Source organism: Haliotis rufescens, unplaced genomic scaffold, assembly GCF_023055435.1.
Source record: "Haliotis rufescens isolate VD_foot unplaced genomic scaffold, xgHalRufe1.0.p SCAF_122, whole genome shotgun sequence".
NCBI lineage: Eukaryota > Metazoa > Mollusca > Gastropoda > Lepetellida > Haliotidae > Haliotis > Haliotis rufescens.
In genome coordinates this window covers 631,578-657,074 of record NW_025963805.1, presented here as the reverse complement: position 1 = coordinate 657,074, position 25,497 = coordinate 631,578, and the positions used below count along the sequence as shown (strand labels likewise).

The window sequence follows — 25,497 nt, the reverse complement described above, 5'->3', positions numbered from 1 at the left end:
TCACTATGAGTGGTAAACCTGATGCTGTAAAGCCTGTTACTAAAGAGCCAGAGGATGTAGAACCAGCCACTGTTGAATACTCCGACATTGACAGGACATAATTCATACAGCTATTCCTCTTTCCCCAATCGTCAAGCCGTTGCAGTCTGGCTAACATTTCACATTGCCTTCACACTTTCCTCTTTGTATATCCCACCGTCTTCCCCTCTTCAGAAGGCTGAGTTTATGTCTGTATTTGACCACCTCCCTGAACCCCGTGTTCAACCTCTTATGAATGGACATAACCATCCATGGGGACGTTTTGATACGAAAGCTGAGGGCACGCGTCTTGAATATTTTATTACCAACAACAATTTATGGAAATTCAAAGATAGCTCAAACACGTTTTTTACATCCTGCAACATGGACTGGGATCTGTCACTTACAGATGCTAATTTAGTAAACGAATTTGACTGGTCAGACAATTTCAAGTCCGTGTGGGTTCAACCGTGTATGACCATTACAGTCAGAATCAGGATGTCCCCCAAAGCAGTATTTTGTCTGTCTCATTGGATCAGACAATCTTACTTCACGTGTAGAGATCCCTTAATCGAGCTAAGCTTGATTATGGCTTAATTGTATATGACGGTGCTTCTAAAAGTAACTAAGACAAAATTGTTATGGATGAGCAACTTCTTTATTACAAATGATTTGCTTGATAACGGTGTTAGAATCTACACCGAAACGTCGCCCAATTGTAATAAAGAAGTTGCTCATCCATAACAATTTTGTCTTAGTTACCATTCCAACTTCTAAATGCCACTCAAAGAAGTTATACGTCGTCTTCTAAAAGTAACTTAGAGAAATTAGATAGCATACACCATCAAGGACTGGGGCACTGTCTAGGAGCTTTTAGAACATCTCTTGTAGATAGTTTGTATGTGGAGGCGGATGGACCTTTGGTTAAACAACGTCGATTAAATTATCCCTCCGGTGTACAAGTAAATTACGTACAAACCTGTCCAATCAACCTCTTCATGAGGAACTGATTCAACTCATGCCAACGCTTTTACCGTCACATGGGATTTTGATTAGGCCTCATATTACCGATGCTATTATTGACTTGACTGAAGTAGATCTCTCTCTCACTAATTAAAACATCTGAAACAAATCAACCAATTTATCGACCCAAATATAACCAATGATGAACCTCATACAATACCTACACATCTATTATTTACAGATGGATCCAAGGATGGTGACACTGTTGTCAGCGCCACTGTCATTTGATCCAGGACTATATCACAACTAATACCAGATAACAGTTCCATTTTTACGGCCGAAGGACTAGAATATATAAATAAATAATCAAAACTTACTGTCTTGCCTTCAAGCTATTAAAAATCTGCCTCGTAGACATCCAATATTATTCAAAATTATTGAATTGTTTAATGTTCTTGCCACTAGCCAATATCACATCGTTTTTTGTTTATTACCGAGCCATGTTGGAATCATAAGTAACACAATGGCTGATGCTGCAGCTAAAGCGACACTGAACAAATCTGTGACACCACTTATGCTTTCATACAGCGATAATAAACGTGTGATCAGGTGTTACACATGAATATTTATTGAAAGGTGAAGATACTCTGTTCTGTATTGTGATGAGAGAATCACAGTCAAGCATGTCCCGCTTGCCTGTATTTATTTGTCCACCAAAAGGGATAAGTGTTTCGAAGTTTCATCCATCAAGGATCTGTTTTAACTCTTTTTTAAAGGAAATTGTATTGATCGATAAATTTTATTTGCTTTGTTTTGTAAGTAAATTAACTTTTACAATTAGTAGTATGAATCTGTAATTATAACTGAGACTGTTAGTGGCTGTATCCTCGAATGGGGTTAAGTAGTGAAAAACTTTTGTTCCCCTGAGAGGGTATGTAAGACCACGTCATTTAAAGTATTTCAACCGTAGATTATTTGTGTATCATAATTGATGGCTAATCTTGTGAACAATAACCAATGACTAAAGGGATGGTGTAAATCCTGCTGGGGAAGCAGAGGTACTGTAAGTCCACATAGTCTCTGGTATGGTGGCCTAACTTTAGTTGCTCGTGATTTATAGCCTGTTTTTATAATGTGTGGTCTTTCATAATCTGATCATTTTCTTGTTTTAAAACTAGTTTAAAAAGAGATGTCTGTGTTATATTGTTGCTTGTTGTACTGTCCTTCGACAACAGTTTTTTCATGTATATGTTCAAGTCACGATATGACTGAAATATTGCCAATGTAATTAACTCACTCACTAACTCATTAGCAAAATAATGCACCGCACGAAAAATGATTGAAATACTTGCAATTTTATCAATCACTACCGAAGCCGGAAGCACGTACCGCATCTCACACATCAAGCAAAATGAGCAAAAGGTAAAATTCGTGAAAATTCTGAAGAGATTCATTTTAAAAGAAATTACATAATTTACTGATGCATAATCTGCACCTGTTTACTATTCTATGACCTGGGAAGCAGTCGCGGTTGTCGTCACTCCAATGTTTAATATTTTCTTGTGATTGCCGGAATCGTAATGGATTCCACACTCGATGATTATTGGAATTATTGTCTGACAACAACGGCGGCGGGGAGCGATAAAACATACTGGTATGACAACAAAATTGTTATTGGTCTATAATAGCAAGGATTACAATTAATTATATTAAAGATGTCGTTGAAAACTTTTCCTTAGAAACCCCGTCCTAAGAATGAATAAAACTAGGTACCCGGTGGCTGAATCTAAGTGAGTTCATACCCAAAACAGATTTGTACCCAAGTCATTTTATACACAACAGATCTTTGTACCCAAGTCATTTTATACACAAAAGATCTGTGTACCCACAACCCTAGGGAATTTGGTACCGAATAAAATAAAAAGATAAATACTTCAGTACATAACTATACTAAAAAGCAGAACATAATATAACACTCCATCATGTTCGTGATATTACTGTGACTATGACTGTGATCCTTGGGTGAGACCGATGTCTGTGTTGACTTTGCAATCGCAAGGGAATCACATGCACAGTAAACCTGAAAGATCTTTTTTCCCGTGTAAGCGGGCATCTCATCTTGAAAGAATTTGGTTTGTATCAGAACAACTAATTCCTTGTTTGTAAATGTGGTATGATGCTTTTATGAACAGAGATTATTGAAACATGGTCTGTCCAAGAGTTTAAAGTATCGTAAAATTAGGAAAATACAAAATCACTAGACATTTTCGGTACAAACTCGTTTCATTCCCTCATTCATGGAACGATGGGATATAAAACATTTCATGTCTGTGTGATTTCTTTAAACATTATAAAGCGAATATGTTTTTTTACTTAATCTATTAGCTATACAGTTCATCTTTTGCCCTAAAAGTAGCAGACAATAAAAATCAAGATGTGGACGCCTAAGAAATTTGGGCTTTTAAAGTAATAATTATATTTGAATCGTTTGACGTGAATCTATCAAAGAAAAGCCCCTTTTATTTGATTGGGACTAACAATTTCCAGGTCTTAAAAGAGTATACAAGGAATATCATATTTCTTTTCATTGGAAAAAATACCTTTCTTGACAATTCTTGTTTCATTATGATAGGGGCCCTTTTATGTAGACCAACTGAAGAACTTTAGATACTATGATGGCATACAGGGAAAAACAGGTTTGCAGAAGTACATCGTTTTGCAAAATACACCACGTACATTCATTGTGTGTACTCAACAGGAAAGTCGTGTACCCTGTTCCTTTTTCAAAAGATGACATTCTCTGACAAATGTTTGGTATCTCATCTACCTATGAGTCACCCAGGTTTTTGTGTTTAACATACATAAATCTCATGTACTGTTATAAAAAAAACATTGATCATATTCGTATTACAGTTATATTTTAGCATTGTTTTGTTTCGAAACAAAACACTTGATATTCAAGAACATTGTCAATAAGAGTTTTGTGTGGCTTTGTAACTGATCTTGTCTTATTACTAGTATTTATTTTTCATAGAATACTAAAATTAAATGATGACATCAAACAGTTGCATCTTCACGTAATTGATAATAACTAAAGATTGATCAGTTACACTGTGCTTGAGCATTGACAAATCTATAGTGTCTAATTATAAGCGCATAATCAGTGTGGAAAAAAATATTAACTTGATATAAAAATGTAACTGAAAATGTTGAACGCTTTAAACAGCTGTAAGTTATTAAGCATTAACAAATCTATCATCAATACGCATCCATGGTGGTGTTATCATTTATCGAATTAATTAATAAATGTAGCAAAGTTGTTCCATAACCATGCGAGAATTTATAAATTTATAATAAACAATTATTAAATTATCACAAATTTAATGTGGAACTAATACAGGACATATTTAATGAGTATTTTGGTAACATGTACATCACCAGTTGCCTATCATATTCAGCATAGCGTGAATGTTAGGTGAAACAGGTTTTGTCACATCCATTTTGGGGCACCTGTTGTGGAGGGTGGTCCATGAACTTGCATCATAATCAGTAGCATTTATCAATTATCTTTTGTCAACTACACAAGACATGTTTGCACCTAGACATTAAAACCCCCACTGTTCTGCAAAACAAACATATTTCTTAAACGCTTTTCTTTACTTATAAACAGCGGAATATCTGCATTTGAACACAACAGTCGTAATACTAATGGAATCTGTTCTCTTTTTGTGTTTGTGTTTTATATGCATGAAGTGTTCATTGAAGTCCAAATAACCTCTCTTTTTATAATTCTATTTACATGTATTTTAGTTTAGTCAAACATGATGCATATTTGTAGCATGTAATTATTGCAGGTGTATTGTTTGCAAAAATATAGGTATTGTTAAAAATGAAAGTATACACTTGAAAATTGGATTTCAACATAGCCTTATGAACATGGAAAAAAGGTCCAAAAACAAAAAAACTATGATACCTGTATCAGATGCATAAACATCGAATAACTATGTTTCATTTTAGCCACCATCAAACATGGGTGTATTATATCTGTCCAGGCTGTTTACTTTGTTACATTAAATGAATTTCTCATTTTTATTTTTATTTATTTGTTACAAAAGGAGAGCTTTTTTTGCGGTTTATAATATTTCTTTTCTTTACTTATAAGCAGCGGAATATCTGCATTTAAACACACCAGACGTAATTCTAATGGAATCTGTTTCGGCAGATAATCGACACTGATGTTCTCTAGAGTTCGTGTTTCATACTTATGAAATGTTTGTTGAAGTCCAAATAACATCACTTTTTTATAGTTCTATTTACATGTATTTTAGTTTAGCCAACCATGATGTATATTTGTGGCATGTGATTATTGCAGGTGTATTGTTTGCAAAAGTATAGGTATTATTAAAAATGAAAGTATACACTTGAAAATTGGATTTGACCATAGCCTCATGAACGTGAAAACAAACCGTTAATGGGCTGAAAACAGGACCCGAAACACTGCACACTAAAGGTAAAATAACAACTATGATATCTGTATCAGATGCATAAACATCGAATAACCTATTCTTGCTTGTTTCATTTTAGCCACCATCAAACATGGGTGTATTATATCTGTCCAGGCCGTTTACTTTAAGTGAATTTCTCATTTTTGTTTGTATTTATTTGTTACAAAAGGAAAGCTTTTTTTGCCGTTTATTATAAAATGATGTACAGCCACCTTTGCAGGTTACTATGGGAGTATTGCTGATTGTAATTTGGAAATGTAGTTTCGAATCCGTTATACTGGTTGCAAAAGGCGATCGGGTGGTCATGCTTCGAGATTTTGTTAATGGCGTGTCATCGTACCCCAAAGGCGTGCATCTTTGCTCCCAACATCAATCACTGGATTGTGTGATTGTTTGATTCGCTTATGTACAGGCCGCCGTCACACAGCTGGAATATTGCTGAGTGCGGCGTTAAACAATAAACTAATACAACTTTTTGGCTGCCAGCATCTACACCGTGCTATTTCTTCATCTGGGTCCCGGAAGCCTCTGACTATTATCCATACGTCCCGTACTTGCCATGTGTGGCTCACTCGCGATATAATACCTTTCAAGTCATAAGGTGTTACAGGCCTAGAGGTGATTGTCCTTGCGGAACGGCCCTCAGTCTAAGCACTTACCACTCAACTAAGTCGTTTCGCGTTCAGAGAAACAAGTCAACAAGAACCTTTTCACATCTTTTTATTAACGTGACAGACGCAACAAACAAATTTCGACCAGACTGGAACTCGGAACACTGGAACCACACTTCCTCATTCTGTCATCACTTACTCGTGTTGTATCGTTCCTTATTTATCATGTTAGCCATATTGTACTCGAATTAACATTACTCCCAAATCGATACAATTGAATACTAACATTTTCTGGATTGTGAGTTTACAATCGATTTTTGTAAACACACCTGAAACAGTACACCATTTGTTTTCCTTAATGCCATCACTGAATTATGCATTGTCTTGCATTATGTTGTCACTTTCTGATCGGAAAAGACTAGACTCAGTGTGGGATGTCTACAAACAAAACACATAACGTACATGCATGAAGCAAAACAGGGTCTACTGGTCAACAGAATATTTGACCCTAACATCTATTGGATTTTAATTGTATTCTTTCTGAGTTGAAAGAACACAAAACTATACTTACGATCACTGATAAATTAAGAAATATACCACAAAACACATATGCCCGTTTGGATAATTATCGAAGTCCACAATGGTAATGAAGAAGGGACATATGTCAATCCACTTGGCCATGAAACTACACCACCACGAAAACGTTCAAGTGTCACTGGTCCCTACAAAACGGAGGTGGTTACCTCTGCCTGTAAAGGCATCTTTAACTGATAACATCTCCTGCCTGTGGACAAGAGCTGCCCAAGGCCCAGGAAAGACTAGACTAGGGTGGGATGTGTACAAACAACATATATAACTTACATGTACATATGAAGCAAAACAGGGTGTACTTAGTTGGTTGGTTGGTTGTTTAACGCCGCACTCAGCAATATTCCAGCTTTATGACGGAGGTCTGTAAACAATCGAATCTGGACCGGACATGTCATGAGCATCGATCCACGCAATTGGGATCGAGGCCATGCATCAACCAAGTCAGCCAGCCTGACCACCCGATTCCGTAAGTCGCCTCCTACGACAAGCATAGTCGACGTTTACGGCAAGCATGGATTGCTGAAGACCGGATATTCTACCCCGGATCTCCTCGGGTCTTGGATTTAGTTGAAAAAACTCAAAACTATACTTACGATAACTGATAACAGCTATTGAATATTCATAATATTTTCTTCCTGAATTGGAAGTACTCAATATTGTAACTTACGTTAATTTGAGAAATCCATACTGTGTTTCTCTTTATAATATAACCACAAAGCACATATACAAATTGAGATAATTGTCCAGTCCACAAAGAAGGTACATATGTCAATCTACTTGGTGATGAAGCTGCACCACAATTCACTAAAACTTCAAGTGTCACTGATCCAAAAAGAACGTCTGTACGTGTACGCCATGTTGTAGCCGATGTTGACGAGACATCACTGTCTTCTTCGTGTAGGAAACGGTGACGAAGTTCAACTATCGCTGCTGTTTATCAACATAACGTTCTTGTGCAATAGTTGCAAAGGTCTGTCAATGTTTCACAATATGTAACTGAAAATCAGTGGCGTCTGTGTATCATCACAAGTCTGTTCTGGCGTTTGTCCAGACTGAATAATCCCTGCTCCCTGGCAGTGTCCGCTATGTGGAGTTTCCTATTGTTGTCGATGAGGAGTCAGCCCTGACTCTGTGTAATCCTGGTTGACAAAGTGAAATATTTTAACTATTTAGCTCGCGCGACCTTCAGATTTTAGTGTTTTTGTTCGGTGGTACTCAGTAATGATTGATGCTTAATAAGAAAATATGAATGATCTAAAGGCACTGCATACTGTGCATGGAAAAAAACCATCTGTCTACATGGTGGTACATATTGTTGTGCACTTTTACGGACGTTAAAATGAATAAAGATGTTTCACATTTCCAAGACAGTCTGCACCGGAACTGATTGATTCTTGTTAGAATAATTGTCATCCTGCTTTGAAGAGAAAAATGAAGACACTTGTTGGCGTGTTGATTGAGTACTGACGTCGCTTTGAAAGTTATTTCACATCGATTTAGTTCCAAAGTTAGAGGAAAACCCAGTTAGTGAAACCCAGGCGCAATGGTGTTGACAAATCAAGGTTCATATTCAGAAACAGACTGATATTCGAACCAACGATCAGTGCATTATTAGTGAGTGTGAGTGGGTATTGTGTTACGCCGCCGTTGGCAATATTCAAGCAATATAACGGCGGGGAACATCAGAAATGGGCTTCACCAATTGTACCCATATGGGGAATCGAACCCGGGTCTTCGGCGTGACGAACGCTTTAACCACTTGGCTACCCCACTGCCCCATATTTTATATAACTGAAAAACCAATGTGTAGAGACTGTCGCATGAGACAATTAGGCCAGCCGTGCCTCTGGTTCTAATTACTGCAGTCAAATAGAACTGTTGTGTGACGTAGGGCATCACTTGTTTCTGTACCATGCTGGTGATGTATCCAGGCAGTTACTGACAGATGACGCTGACGTCTTCACCATGAATACAGTTGTGAGTGCCCCATTGTCGGTGACAACACTGGCTCAGAAATGCCTCGTTCCCAGCACAATTTACATCATCCAGATGTATTGGGCCACTTCCTTGACCATAGTAAGCAGAAGCCTTCGGTATTGCGTTGTCTCTGGAAATATGTTTAAGAACGTTGTTAAAATGATAATGATCGTAATGATCGCATTAACCAATTTCTTTATAAATGATTTACACGCACTTTCAGCATGCTTAAATCTTGCCACGAATCGTATTGAGAAAATCAAACCTTCCTCTCTCTCATGCAAAAATATGTGTAAAACATCCAGACTCAAGACGTCAACACATTTTACACATATTTCTGCGCGTAGTTGACTGGCACCAAACCTCACACAAAACTGTTTACAAGTACAATCATTATGGGAATAATTACTTTCTATATCAATAAGTATGTTTGTGACCGATCCGCCCACTTGACATTTAGTGACCAAAGTTAAAATATATCACAGGTAATGTTATGTCACAGAATGAAGATAATTATTGCCACCGTTGTTACAGTGTGATATATGTTTAATTATTTTTCATGAAGTTATTTCTCGCCCAAAGACTAGTTTATTTCACACAAATGAGGAATAAACCTCTCTCTACGCATAAGTTATCATTATATTGCCAACAATTCTAGTATAATTGTTTGTAAACAGGAAATTTTCCCACACTGGATAAGTAAGTTTAAGTATCATACCAAAGTAACCTGTGTCCATCTCTGCAGGAAGGGAAAATGTAAAAAACAGTTATAGTTCATTATGTCAGTTTTATTTAGTCACTATTGTTTCCCCTGAAAAGAATGTTTAAATGTTAACAAAATGCCTGTCCAAGTGATGGAGCAATACATACATGTTTTGCATGGAGGATAACATTAATGAACACATTTTGATCAATTACAATGTTGGGTGTTCTAATATACTCACGAGGGCAATCCAAGTTCTCTACAGACGACTCTGGCATCAACATCAGTGAATAGGTCGTCACAGACTGTTCCCCATACAGACTGGTACCTAATCTCAAGACGGCCAGACTGGGGACCCGGAACAAGTCGAACGATTTCGTCATGTTGCATTGTACCAGCATCTGTAGATATATATGTATTATCAACACTGGTTTCCACGGCCAATATGCACATGGCATGACGCACATGCTTGAAAGACCCATGACATACATGCATGAAAGACACATGTCATGCATGAGTGAAAGAGACATGACACACATGCTTGAAAGGCATGGCATACATGCTTGAAAGACCCATGTTATACATACATGAGAAACACATAACATACATGCATGAACGAGACATGCCGAGCATGCATGAAAGACCCATGGCATACATGCATGAAGAACACATGTCATGCATGAGTGAAAGAGACATGACATACATGCTTGAAAGGCATGGCATACATGCATGAAAGACCCATGTTATACATACATGAGAGACACATAACATACACGTATGAACGAGACATGACGAGCATGCATGAAAGACCCATGGCATACATGCATAACAGACATGACGCACATACATGAAAGAAACATGACATGCATGCGTGAAAGACACATGACATATATGCATGAAAGACACATCACATACATGCATGAAAAACTCATAACATATATGCATGAAAGACACATGACATACATACGTGAAAGAAACATGACACACATGCTTGAAAAACTCATAACATATATGCATGAAAGACACATGACATACATGCGTGAAAGAGACATCACATACATGCATGAAAGACACATGACATACATGCGTGAAAGACACATGACACACATGCTTGAAAGAGACATCACATACATGCATGAAAAACGCATAACATATATGCATGAAAGACACATGACATACATGCGTGAAAGAAACATGACATACATGCTTGAAAGAGACATCACATACATGCATGAAAAACGCATAACATATATGCATGAAAGACACATGACAGACATGCGTGAAAGAGACATCACATACATGCATGAAAGAGACATGGCACACATGCTTGAAAGACACACGGCAGACAAACTTGAAAGAAACATGATATACATGCATGAAAGACACATGACATACATGCAAGAAAGAGACATACCTTCCTGCATGGTGGACACATACCTACATGCATGAAAGACACATGAAATACATGCAAGAAAGAGACATACCTTCCTGCATGGTGGACACATACCTACATGCATGAAAGACACATGACATACATGCAAGAAAGAGACATACCTTCCTGCATGATGGACACATACCTACATGCATGAAAGACACATGACATACATGCAAGAAAGAGACATACCTTCCTGCATGGTGGACACATACCTACATGCATGAAAGACACATGACATACATGCAAGAAAGAGACATACCTTCCTGCATGGTGGACACATACCTACATGCATGAAAGACACATGACATACATGCAAGAAAGAGACATACCTTCCTGCATGGTGGACACATACCTACATGCATGAAAGACACATGACAATACATTGAAGGAAAGAGACATACCTTCCTGCATGGTGGACACATACCTACATGCATGAAAGACACATGACATACATGCAAGAAAGAGACATACCTTCCTGCATAATGGACACATACCTACATGCATGAAAGACACATGACATACATGCAAGAAAGAGACATACCTTCCTGCATGGTGGACACATACCTACATGCATGAAAGACACATGACATACATGCAAGAAAGAGACATACCTTCCTGCATGGTGGACACATACCTACATGCATGAAAGACACATGACATACATGCAAGAAAGAGACATACCTTCCTGCATGGTGGACACATACCTACATGCATGAAAGACACATGACATACATGCAAGAAAGAGACATACCTTCCTGCATGGTGGACACATACCTACATGCATGAAAGACACATGACATACATGCAAGAAAGAGACATACCTTCCTGCATGGTGGACACATACCTACATGCATGAAAGACACATGACATACATGCAGGACAGAGACATACCTTCCTGCATGGTGGACACATACCTACATGCATGAAAGACACATGACATACATGCAAGAAAGAGACATACCTTCCTGCATAATGGACACATACCTACATGCATGAAAGACACATGACATACATGCAAGAAAGAGACATACCTTCCTGCATGGTGGACACATACCTACATGCATGAAAGACACATGACATACATGCAGGAAAGAGACATACCTTCCTGCATGGTGGACACATACCTACATGCATGAAAGACACATGACATACATGCAAGAAAGAGACATACCTTCCTGCATAATGGACACATACCTACATGCATGAAAGACACATGACATACATGCAAGAAAGAGACATACCTTCCTGCATGGTGGACACATACCTACATGCATGAAAGACACATGACATACATGCAAGAAAGAGACATACCTTCCTGCATGGTGGACACATACCTACATGCATGAAAGACACATGACATACATGCAAGAAAGAGACATACCTTCCTGCATGGTGGACACATACCTACATGCATGAAAGACACATGACATACATGCAAGAAAGAGACATACCTTCCTGCATAATGGACACATACCTACATGCATGAAAGACACATGACATACATGCAAGAAAGAGACATACCTTCCTGCATGGTGGACACATACCTACATGCATGAAAGACACATGACATACATGCAAGAAAGAGACATACCTTCCTGCATGATGGACACATACCTACATGCATGAAAGACACATGACATACATGCAAGAAAGAGACATACCTTCCTGCATGATGGACACATACCTACATGCATGAAAGACACATGACATACATGCAAGAAAGAGACATACCTTCCTGCATGGTGGACACATACCTACATGCATGAAAGACACATGACATACATGCAAGAAAGAGACATACCTTCCTGCATGGTGGACACATACCTACATGCATGAAAGACACATGACATACATGCAAGAAAGAGACATACCTTCCTGCATGGTGGACACATACCTACATGCATGAAAGACACATGACATACATGCAAGAAAGAGACATACCTTCCTGCATAATGGACACATACCTACATGCATGAAAGACACATGACATACATGCAAGAAAGAGACATACCTTCCTGCATGATGGACACATACCTACATGCATGAAAGACACATGACATACATGCAAGAAAGAGACATACCTTCCTGCATGGTGGACACATACCTACATGCATGAAAGACACATGACATACATGCAAGAAAGAGACATACCTTCCTGCATGGTGGACACATACCTACATGCATGAAAGACACATGACATACATGCAAGAAAGAGACATACCTTCCTGCATAATGGACACATACCTACATGCATGAAAGACACATGACATACATGCAAGAAAGAGACATACCTTCCTGCATGATGGACACATACCTACATGCATGAAAGACACATGACATACATGCAAGAAAGAGACATACCTTCCTGCATGGTGGACACATACCTACATGCATGAAAGACACATGACATACATGCAAGAAAGAGACATACCTTCCTGCATAATGGACACATACCTACATGCATGAAAGACACATGACATACATGCAAGAAAGAGACATACCTTCCTGCATGGTGGACACATACCTACATGCATGAAAGACACATGACATACATGCAAGAAAGAGACATACCTTCCTGCATGGTGGACACATACCTACATGCATGAAAGACACATGACATACATGCAGGAAAGAGACATACCTTCCTGCATGGTGGACACATACCTACATGCATGAAAGACACATGACATACATGCAAGAAAGAGACATACCTTCCTGCATAATGGACACATACCTACATGCATGAAAGACACATGACATACATGCAAGAAAGAGACATACCTTCCTGCATGGTGGACACATACCTACATGCATGAAAGACACATGACATACATGCAAGAAAGAGACATACCTTCCTGCATGATGGACACATACCTACATGCATGAAAGACACATGACATACATGCTTGAAAGAGACATACCTTCCTGCATGATGGACACATACCTACATGCATGAAAGACACATGACATACATGCAAGAAAGAGACATACCTTCCTGCATGGTGGACACATACCTACATGCATGAAAGACGCATGACATACATGCAAGAAAGAGACATACCTTCCTGCATAATGGACACATACCTACATGCATGAAAGACACATGACATACATGCAAGAAAGAGACATACCTTCCTGCATGGTGGACACATACCTACATGCATGAAAGACACATGACATACATGCAAGAAAGAGACATACCTTCCTGCATGATGGACACATACCTACATGCATGAAAGACACATGACATACATGCAAGAAAGAGACATACCTTCCTGCATAATGGACACATACCTACATGCATGAAAGACACATGACATACATGCAAGAAAGAGACATACCTTCCTGCATAATGGACACATACCTACATGCATGAAAGACACATGACATACATGCATGAAAGAGACATACCTTCCTGCATGGTGGACACATACCTACATGCATGAAAGACACACCTACACACATACACGAAACATAACATACATGAGTGAAAGACACATCACATACATGCATGAAAGAGACATCACATACATGCATGAAAGAGAGGACATAGCTGCGTGAAAGACCCATGTAATACATGCATGGAAGACACATCATATACATGCAAGAAAGAGACATCACATACATGCATGAAAGACATGTGACGTACGTGCATGAAAGAGTGAGTGAGTTAATGTTTAACGTCACATCGGCAATATCCTGACGAGAAGTAATGCATTAATAACAGATATATGTAGACTTGATAAAAACTTGTCATCGAAGGACAGTAAAATAACTAGAATATCACAATATATCACAGTATATTTAAAACTAGCTGAGGAACATTTAAAAGCAGAAAGGATTAACAACACAATATAAAAATGGGCTAGAGATCGTCAGTAACTGAAAGGAGATCATCATACCAGGGACCAGGGGGACTTACAGTGCCTGTGCTTCCTGCATGGACCCCGGCAGGATTTATATCATCCCTTCAGTCACTGGCGATAGTTCACCAGTTAAGCCTACGATTAATATGACAAAATTACTACGTCTTAAAATTCTGGCATGCATAAAATACTTCGAATGATATGGGACTTACACACCCTCTTCGGGGGGACAATAATTTTACTCTACTTCAACCCCCCTCAAGGGTACAGCCGCTAACAATCTTAGTTATAAATTAGCACCACCAATTTATAAAATAGTATGTTAAGCGCATCAAAATTTATGAATAAGTTCTATTTCTTTTAAAAAGCACAATATTAAATGAGAATTAACATCATTAAAAAGGTCCTTGACTGTTTTGACACAGAAATATTTATCCCTTGTGATGGAAAAAACAATGCAGTCAAACAGGACATGCTTGACTGTGATTCTTTCATCACAAGGGACACACAACGGAGGATCCTCACCTTTCAATAAGTATTAATTTGTATATGTACGGTGGCCAGTACGACATCGTCGCATAATGACCTCTTCAAATCTGAACTACCAGCCCAGGTAGGTGTAACCGATATTTGGTTTAGTTTCATGTAATTTATTGATACCTACTTGGGTGTCCCTCTTCTTTTGCATCAGATCACGGATGTAAGATCTAATTAAAGGTTTATAATCAGTGTACGGGATAAGAAGTGGTGTCACAGATTTGTTGAGTGCTGCTTTTGCAGCAGCATCAGCCATTGTGTTACCAATGATACCAACATGGCTTGGTAACCAACAAAAGATGATGTCATATTGGCCAGTAGCAAGATCATTAATTAATTCGATAATTTGGATTTAAAGTAGATGTTTGCAAGACATATTTTTAATCGCCTGAAGGCATGAAAGAGAATCAGAAAAAATAATGAATTGTTTATGTTTAGGTTGTTTCTTAAGATATTTTAGTGCAGTAAAAGTTGCGTTTGCTTCTGCTGTAAAGATAGAACTGTTATCAGGTAATCATGAAGATATTGTTCTAGATCCAGTGACAGTGGCATTAGCAACAGCACCACCATCCTTGGATCCATCAGTAAATATAGATTTATAAGTGTCATAATTGTTTCTTAAATGATTATATTCTTGTTGGTAAATTAGTTGATTTGTATCTGATTTCTTCAATTTGGTTAATGTGAGGTCTACCTCTGGCTTTACCATTTGCCAAGGAGGTGATGAAAACAGTTGAGAGGGAGCAATATCTTGCAGTTTAATATTAGAAGCAAACATGGCAGACTGAATTCTGATTCCAAGTAGTGGAACAAGAGATGATTTTTTATTGTAAATGTCTCGGTAAAGAGGATTAAAGACGCAATTAAAAGCTGGATCAGACTGATTAGAATATAAATTAGAAATGTATTGTAAGTATAATTTCAGATGGCGTTGTTGAAGAGAAGGTTCATCCGCTTCTTCATGGGGACAGTGAATGGGAGAAGTTCTAAAGGTTCCAAGGCAAAGCCTCAGGCCCTGATGATGGATAGTATCTCATGTTTCTAAATTACTTTTGAATGCTCCACCATGCACGATGGAGCCGTAATCGAGTTTTGAACGAATCAGTGACCTGTATACGTGTAAGAGGATTGTTTGGTCCCCTCCCCACTTCGAAATAGAAACTCAATAAATCAAGGGCCTTCAGGCATTTAGCTTTAAGGTATTTAATATGAAGAAGGAAAGTTAAATGGCTATCGAAAATAAGGCCCAAGAACTTGACCTCCTTCACAATTTTGATAGGGGTACCGTTTAAAAAGATTTCAGGGTCCTTATGGGGTTTATATTTTCTGCAGAAATGTATACAGTTAGTTTTTGATTTAGAAAATTTAAACCAATTTTCAAGGGACTATTTATGAATTTTATTGAGACAGATTTGTAACAGCGTCTCTATTATATGCATATTTTTTTCCACGACAAGAAACATTAAAGTCATCAACGAAAAGTGATCCATCTACTGAATCACTTAAAACCTCTGAAAGACTACTTATTTTTATACTAAACAAAGTGACAGACAAAATACTGCCTTGTGGGATACCCTGATCCTGATGATAATGACCAGATGAGGGTAGAGCCCACGCGGACCTGAAATTATCTAAATCGAAAAAGATAGACACTGCATGCTGGTTAATTTATTATAGCATTTTTCACAAATGATTCTAGACGAACTAAATCGTCAACAGTACTTCGATTCTTTCGAAAGTCACACTGACTATTTGTAATTTAATTATTTGATTCCAAGTACCATGTTAATATATTGTTGACCATGTGTTCCATGGTTTTGCAAACGCAACTGGTCAGTGAAATGGGTCTATAATTTGAGGGATCACTATGATCTCTTCCAGGTTTTGGTATGGGTACAACTATTGTATCACGCCAAGAAGAAGGAAACTTACCTGATGAAGTAAGTGCTTCAGGAGTTGATAGTGTACATTATCAGCTCCTGTAGCAGTATCATGCGCTTGTCCAAGAGCAGTATGAAGTTCATGGATCGAAAATATTTCATTATAGTCTTCACCATTATCTGATTTAAAATTAATAGTTTTCTTTTCTCTTGTTGTTTTTTAAATTGTTGGAATTGGGGGACATAATTTGAGGAAAGAGATTGTTTTGCTAACGTTTCACCGAGTTTATTTGCAATATCCGATTTATTAGTAAATAGTTCATCCCCATTCTTAAGATGGTGGATGCTAGACTTTACCTTTAATTTTCTGTATCATGTTCCATACCTTAGACATGGGCGTACGTGAATTTATTTTGGAAACATAATTTTGCCAAGATTGGCGTTTATTTTGTTTAAAAGTACGCCTGGCTTTAGCTTTTAAAGTTTTAAATTTATTCAAATTATGTGCCATGGGATGGCGACGGAAGTTGTGTTCAGCTTTTTCCAGTGCCTTCCTAGCTTGTTTGCAGTCATCGTTAAACCATGGTTTACGGATGTGTGGATTTGTAGAGGACTTAGGAATGCATTCATCAGCGATTTTGTTCAATTCACCAGAAAATAAGTGTGCAGGGTCAGTAGCATCAAGAAACTGATAAGGTTTAATTCATTGGCTGCAAGTATTTCAAACTATGGCCAGTTAGTCATTGTGAAGTTCCATCTTGTTGAAGGAGGAACATCTGAAGGTAAGACGGGTTTTAAAACTGGGAAATGATCACCGCCACAATAGGTCTTCGTTGATGGACCATTCAAACTTGTTTAATAAATTAGAATCTGTTACTGATAGATCAAGAGCAGAGAAGGTACCTGTACCGTGTTGTTGAACCATCATTATTGATACACAAGTCATTGTTAGAAATTAAATATTCCTAAAGTTTCCCCTTGTTATTAGTCTAAACACTACCCCAAAGTGGAATGTGTCCATTTAAATCGCCCATGATAATACAGGGCTTGAGGAGTTGATCATAGAGAGCTTGAAGTTCAGACTGTCGGAGAGAAGAAGATGGTGGAATGTAAAGCGAGCACAACGTAAAGGCAATGTGCAAAGTTACACGGCCTGCAACAGCTTGAATGGAAGTAGTAAGATGAACAGGGCTATGGATGACCCTGTGTTTCATTAAAATTGAGGAAGCTCCAGAGGCTTTAGCACCTGGAGGTGAAAAGACATTGTAGGAGGTATAATATCAAATTTGTCAGTGCCTTTATATACTCCACAGCAAAAGTTCCTGTGACACCAATGTTTTAATTTTTTTTTTCAAACAAATAAAGTTTGATTTTCAATATTGTAGTCCATGTATGGAATCAAGTCACGAAAACGCAACTGCTACAGAAAAGCATGCATTCCATGCAAAAGTTGACTTTTATGCAAGCACCATGCATTTCACTACCCAAGAATGGGTATAAAAAACATGTGCGTTAACGGGATTCCATATGCATTGTTTAGCATCGTGCTGACAACAACCACTCGGAAAAACAACAAAATTACGCAATTAATCAATATTACGAAATGCCACGCCTGTCCGCAAATGAGCGTCTGCCAGCCATTGGTATGCTTGAAGCAGGATCGAGTCAACGTGATGTTGCAAGACAATTTAACATCCACAGAAACACCATTTGGTGTTTATGGCAACGTTGGCAACAGACGAATGCAGTCAGAGACCATCCTCGGAGTGGTAGGCCACGCGTAACCAATAATCGACAAAACAACTGGATTCGAACAACACACCTACGAAATCGATTCCACCCAGCAACAGTGACTGCAAGAAGCATCCCTGGCCTTCGACGATGATCTTCACAAACCGTACGTCGCCGCCTCAGATGTGCAGGGATTGTCGCAAGAACATCCGCCAGACGTCCCATTTTGACAGGAAACCACCGTCAAGCACGTCTACAGTGGTGCAAGTTTTATTCACTGACGAGTCTCGTGTTCCCCTCAGCCACAACGATGCACGGATTCGAGTGTACCGACGTCGAGGTGAACGTTACGTCAATCATTGTGCCATGGAAGAAGATCGGTTCGGGGGCGGCAGCGTTATGGTATGGGGTGGGATTACAGCAAGACAGAGGATGCGTTTGATAGTGGTAGAGGGAAATCTCAATGGACAGAGCTACCGCGACGAGATCATCGGCCCTGATGTTCTACCGTTTTTGCGTCGTCATGGCCCAGGCATTACCTTTCATCATGATACCGCCCGGTCTCATATTGCTCGATTTATTCGGGATTCTCTTCAACAAAACAACGTGAATGTCATCTCCTGGCCGGCTCGCTCCCCTGATCTCTCACCAATCGAGCACATGCGGGATGAGATGGAGCGGCGCCTTCGACGTCACAGCCTTATCTTCCAACTCTGCAGTGATTTCATCTTCTGACATGTCAGAGTGAGTGAGTGAGTTTGGTTTTACGCCGCTTTTAGCAATATTCCAGCAATATCACGGCGGGGGACACCAGAAATGGGCTTCACACATTGTACCCATGTCGGGATTCGAACCGGGGTCTTCGGCGTGACGAGCGAACGCTTTAACCACTAGGCTACCCGACCGCCCCTGACTGACATGTCAGAAAGGCTACGAGCCATGTCTCGAATAATGCCTCTGCAAGAGTGCGGACACAGCAACTTCGACCTTTGCAGATGTATGAATCGATAAAAGATTAAGAGATTGCTGTCTCCGCAAACATTCCACCAGGAGGGAACCAACAAGGCGACGAGTGACATTTTTAACCTCGCCACAAATCCCAGAAACAGCTTTTGGAATTGCTAGCCCACGAATCTATGTTTTGAGATACACTGTCCGTTGAATTGTCAATTTCTAGTCTCCTCCCCTTTTTTTTGTATTTGAACCAAGTTATGGGAGAGACATGATGACAGAAAGTAGGTCAGAACTCCAACTCCCCACCCACCATGGAGCGTCAACAAGTACGGTGTCACATTGCAACGGATATCCAAGTTGCAAACACCAGGGACACAAGAGTTCTATACTCCAGCAAATATGACGCGAATAGCTATGGTTTGGCCCATGACAAAAAATGGAGACATATATACATTATTCGGAGGTCAACATCACCATATTGGCCCATGAGCCACCACCTTCTGGCATAAGACTCAAGGCAAATTGTTACATAAATAATTTGTGAATTCAAACATGTTATACATGGCCAAGTCTAAATAATACATTTATAAAAAATACGTTTGTGCATACACAATTTTATGCACAGGGCTTGGCGTGACCAGCCGATTGACAGAATCGGGCCCATTCTACCACCCGTCTAGATGAAGTAAGGGTCAAAGTGGTATGTTGGGCAAAAGGAATACCTGTTCCTGGCTCCAGTGCCCTCAACCACCAGAATCCCGTCCTCTACCGACACAGGGGCGCAACCCTAGGCAAACAGGCTGCCCAATTCGGTCGTCTTTTACGACCAGCCATGGGATGCTGAAGACACATTCTACCCAGGGTCCACACGGGAGAAGAGATATTAACGCTACCCAGCACTCACCATGAGGAGGTTGCTCTTCACGAGTGCCAATGCATGAAAGACACATGACGTACATGCATGAAAGACACATACATGTACCTGCATGCATGAAAAACACAATATTCATGCCTTAAAGACACGTGACATACTTGTGAGAAAGACATGACATATATGAATGAAAGACACATACCTACATGCACAAAAGAGGCATTACATGCCTGTATCAAAGACACATACCAACATCCATCAAAGACAAACGACATACATGCATGAAAGAAAGGACATACATGCATGAAAGACCCATGTCATACCTGCATGAAAGGCACAAGACTCTTATAACGATATGACCAAAACAACAAACTTACTTTTAGTTATTTGTTGTATATATGATATACATATCCTTATAACGAACTACGGTTATAACAAACTAAAAATAGTAGTTCCTGGCCTTTAAGTTCGCTATAACCGTAGTTTACTGTACATGTAGAGGAATGAAAGACACATACCTTCATGCAGGAAAGACTTATACATACATACATGAAAGACACATACATACATGCATGACAGACACATTCATACATACATCAAAGATGTTTTCCGTTGCAAATATGGAAATACACGTCCGAGATAGCATAAACAGGGACCCAGAAAGCCCCAGCAGTACAACTATGGAAGACTCCTTGGAGGCGTCAGTATAAATGTGTGTAAAATCTGCATAGTGTTCTTGTACAAAATCCTCAGAAAATGCTCTCACTTTGTTTAGACTCATATTATTCTTAAGAATGGAATTGAGTTCATGACACGATCCTGGCTTAAGGAGCAGCCAAGGAGCAGTTTTAGAAGGCATGGAATGATCCACTGGATTCATGTGACCAGCTCCTTTTGTGCTGTCGATTTCTGAATTATCAAGCCAAACGAAATCTGGCCACACTTGACAAACTCGACCCATTAACTGTATCAGTAACTGAATTATAACTGTCATAGCCCTTATCTTCAGAAAGTACTCATGTGATATATGTTAACGTGACAGGAACAAGGGCGTGTCAGAACATTCAACTTGAAGCACTGAGACTGTAGTTGTTACAAATGCTCTTGTGCAAATCCTTTTAGCTCCAGAAGAATGCGATCAAGTTTAAGGTGATGGCTTTCAGAAGCTGACATGAAGACTTGGCAGCAATAGTTACGAGGGGTGTTCATTAAAGATTTCCCCTAAACCACTTAGGGTTATGATATTTGGTTGAAATTTCACATGTTCACAAAGATACATGTCTCTATGGGTTATGTCTGAATTTGCAGCACCGAACTATTAATCTTACCACTTTTACAGGTGCTATGATCGAGTAGGGTGTGACAATGGAGCCAGTAGAATACCGAGCAGTGATTAGGTTTTCATATTTGAAAGGTCGCACACCAAAAGAAACTTTCGATGAAATGAAAGCAACTTATGGGGAAGATGCCCAATCATATGACGTTGTTAAACCTTGGCATCGCCAGTTCAAGTGTGGTCGGACATCTGTGGAAACAGCTGCCATTCCTGGTCGCCCCCATTCAGCCATTGATGAGGACACTATCCATCAAGTGGAGACCGCCATTTTGGCAGACCGACGTATAACTGTTCGCCAGTTAGCACGAGATGTCAAGATAAGTGTAGGGTCTGTGGAAAAAATCATCCATGACAATTTGAACATGCATAAGGTGTCTGCACGATGGATTCCCAGGTTGCTCACACCTTTCCAAAAGCAGGAACGAGTCAATTGCTCAAAGGATCTTTTGGACATGTGCCAAAAAAAACCAGGCAAACCTTTTTGACAGACTTATCACACAGGATGAAACATGGGTCCATCACTATGATCCTGAGACTAAAGTTCAGTCGATGCAAAATGGAAGCATGTGGAGTCACCACCCCCAAAGACGGCACGTGTCCAACCCTCTGCAGGCAAGGTCATGCTCACGGTGTTTTGGGACCAGCACGGAGTAGTGATGATGGATTTCTTGGCAAAGGGTACCACAATTACAGGAGCTTATTATGCTTCACTGCTGCGGAAATTGCGGGACGCTATCAAGCTTAAGAGGCGTGGCATGCTGACCAAGGGTGTCCGTCTCCTGCAAGACAATGCTCCAGTACACAACTCTCATGTTGCCCAGACAGAAGCGCGGTCCTGTGGCTATGAAGTCCTTCCACATCCTCCTTACTCTTCTGACCTTGCACCATCTGACTTCCACCTCTTTCCAACCATGAAGTCATTTTTTAAGGGAAAACGTTTCACAGATGATGAAACACTGATTTCTGAAGCCAAGTCCTGGTTTGAGACGCAAAATGATGGCTTTTACAAGCGAGGTCTCCATAGTTGCATAAAACGATGGGAGAAGTGTGTAACTCTTGGTGGATCCTATGTGGAGAAAGACTAATACCTATGCCAAGTTTCATTCCACTAGGTCCATCGGAAGTGGGTCATGGGAAATCTTTAATGAACACCCCTCGTAAGTCTTGATAGGATAAGTGCATTATGTAGCAATAGTATGGTAGGTCTATCAGCTCCTCATTGCGTTTTGTACACACATTGCAAAAGATTAATAACACAGTTACAACGGCTGCAAAGATTGAATATATGACTTGACCACGTGAGTCTCTGCTTAAAACTCTGATATAACACCTAAATTAAGTCCCCAAGAGATAACTCAATCTTTGAAGAAATTTTACTACGAGTATTCATCATTAAATATTGCTACTAATTTTTTAGTGGGATCTTTTGTAAGGTAGTGAGGTGTCTTTACCGGTTGTTGGTACAGGTATAATAATAGGGTCTCCACGCCTTTGGAACGAATACAGAAAGCCAGCACATATTCAAAAGATCGCGAATGAACTTCAAGAACAGAATCAGGCATATTCTTTAGAGCTTTAGAAATTGCCCCTTTAAGATCATCATGTGTAAATGTATATAAGTAACTCATTGGGAACTACACCACAGCGGACTGTGCATAACAAGGAGTATTATAACTTAATGACAGAAGTGTCCAATATTGATGTTATTCGGTTTTAAGCTACAAGCAAAAATAAACAGTTAGTGTATGCTTCCGGCATGTCCGTATTCTGACTACCGTAAACATTTTACAGAAATAATAACACGAAGAGGACAAAGTTATGGACATCACCCGCAATGGTAAATGCTTCTTTTAATACGTTTGCTGAAGAAATAGTTTACGATTTTCAAGAACTGCTCTGGAAACGACCACAAGCCCCATTTTCAGTCTAAGTCAAATTTGTTTCCATCGAAAGTTGTAAAATACATTTTACAAAACTCCGAAGCCATAACAAGGCACCAGTTCATCACCAGACAAACTATGTGCTAAGTGTGGTGAAGGAAAAATGTACGGTTTTCAAGATCTGACCCAGAAACGACATCTTACACAGATGAACATACGGACGGATCCGTGCGTTGCGGGGGATATTAATAATAAGTAGAATGTTATACATACTTGACTTGTACACATGTCCTTTAACACAGCTTGCGGATGACCCAGTCTCATCAAGGAGCATTGAACACGTTCCACCAACTTCAGTGAATGTAAATGCGCCACAGTTAGGTTCAGACAAGCACTGGACGCTACAATCAGCTCTAGTGTTGGCTGTGGTGTTTCGAAGATGCGACATGAAAACTTGTTGTATTCTCGTAAAACGTACGTTTATACACAATATATTAGTCAGTACTAATTGACCAAGATGCAATACAATGAAGATCCGCAAGAACATGACCAGAGTCTGCAACAGTACTTCCCGAGATCTAGTTGTGGGAAAGCAAGACCCTGATCAACTGTAGCTATAACACACTGAGTGCCTGACCATACAAAACTTTACAACTAGTGACTTTCAATATTGATCACAGTGGCATACCCAGAAGACGATGCTATTGGAGTGAGCTGAGCTGTCAATGTGACTTCACGATAGCACACAACCTCACTGGTTACTGTTTATCGGTTGACATGACATGTAAACACTCTCCCGTGGAACATTTGAAAGGGAACAATAAATGCACTGTCACTCACCATCATGGACAATCAATGAAACATTACCAGCACTTTCAACAAATGCACACGTCTTTTGTTTTCAAAACCTTACTGCCACGTCGTCTTCATTGAAGACACAAGTCACAAAATGTTATTGTGAAAAGACCAAGATCGATGTTTCTTCGCTTGTAGCATAACAGCAATAATTTGTGGAACATTTAACATAAAGTTTGTGGTGTTCGAATTATTTGCACTCAATGAATAGCATTTCTCAAAGGAAGTAGTTCTTGCATAAATCTTGAATCTGGGTGACAGGGAATCGTGAAGACGTTCATCATGACATCGTCAAGTTATGAAGTAGTTCTGTGTGGTTTCCGCTGTACTCTCATGATACAAGAATTTCAAAAGCAGGTGTCAACAACCTTGTGTTCGCGTTAACTTGAGTATCATTACAATTTGATGACACCAGGGTCTGTTCTCCCGCCGTGAGAATACTGCTAAAAGCGGCATAACCATACTCACTCACTCATTCGTATTCAGGATTTCAGGGTAGGGGTCAGGTGGGACATCGGAAGTATTTCAGCGATACCGTGACTAGAATTATGTTTTTCCTTTGAATATAACATACCATCGCCAACAGACAATATAACGACACTATCACAGATTTGTACTTAAACCTGGCATGAGGGCAGGAAAGATGCAACATCAGCCCCCTTTGAGGATGCAGCAACTAACAACTTCATGCACTGATTAAACACTACAAGTTTACTTTGCCCATTATCTCAAATCCATCAAGTAATAAAATTTCTTCAAGACTACCTCAGTAAAGGAGCACATA

General features: G+C 39.3%; 1 protein-coding gene across 1 annotated transcript; it reads right to left on the bottom strand.

Annotated features, from left to right (window-relative positions):
• Positions 1-8,272: 8,272 nt before the first annotated feature.
• Positions 8,273-24,485, bottom strand: LOC124118563 (neurotrypsin-like). The gene is made up of 3 exons (XM_048393939.1): positions 24,132-24,485; positions 9,610-9,769; positions 8,273-8,795 (listed from the first exon to the last, which is right to left on the bottom strand). Exons 1-3 carry the CDS (start codon positions 24,403-24,405, stop codon positions 8,624-8,626), a joined length of 606 nt encoding a protein of 201 aa, XP_048249896.1. The 5' UTR covers positions 24,406-24,485; the 3' UTR covers positions 8,273-8,623.
• Positions 24,486-25,497: the final 1,012 nt, after the last annotated feature.

What these genes read in the sequence shown, in the direction of transcription:
- LOC124118563 (XM_048393939.1), bottom strand. Translation starts at nt 24,405, where the DNA reads ATGTTCTTGCGGATCTTCATTGTATTGCATCTTGGTCAATTAGTACTG. An exon ending in AGGACATGTGTACAAGTCAA is followed by an intron (nt 9,770 to 24,131) that starts GTATGTATAACA and finishes ATATATCTACAG; the next exon opens with ATGCTGGTACAATGCAACAT. An exon ending in AGAGAACTTGGATTGCCCTC is followed by an intron (nt 8,796 to 9,609) that starts GTGAGTATATTA and finishes ACATATTTCCAG; the next exon opens with AGACAACGCAATACCGAAGG.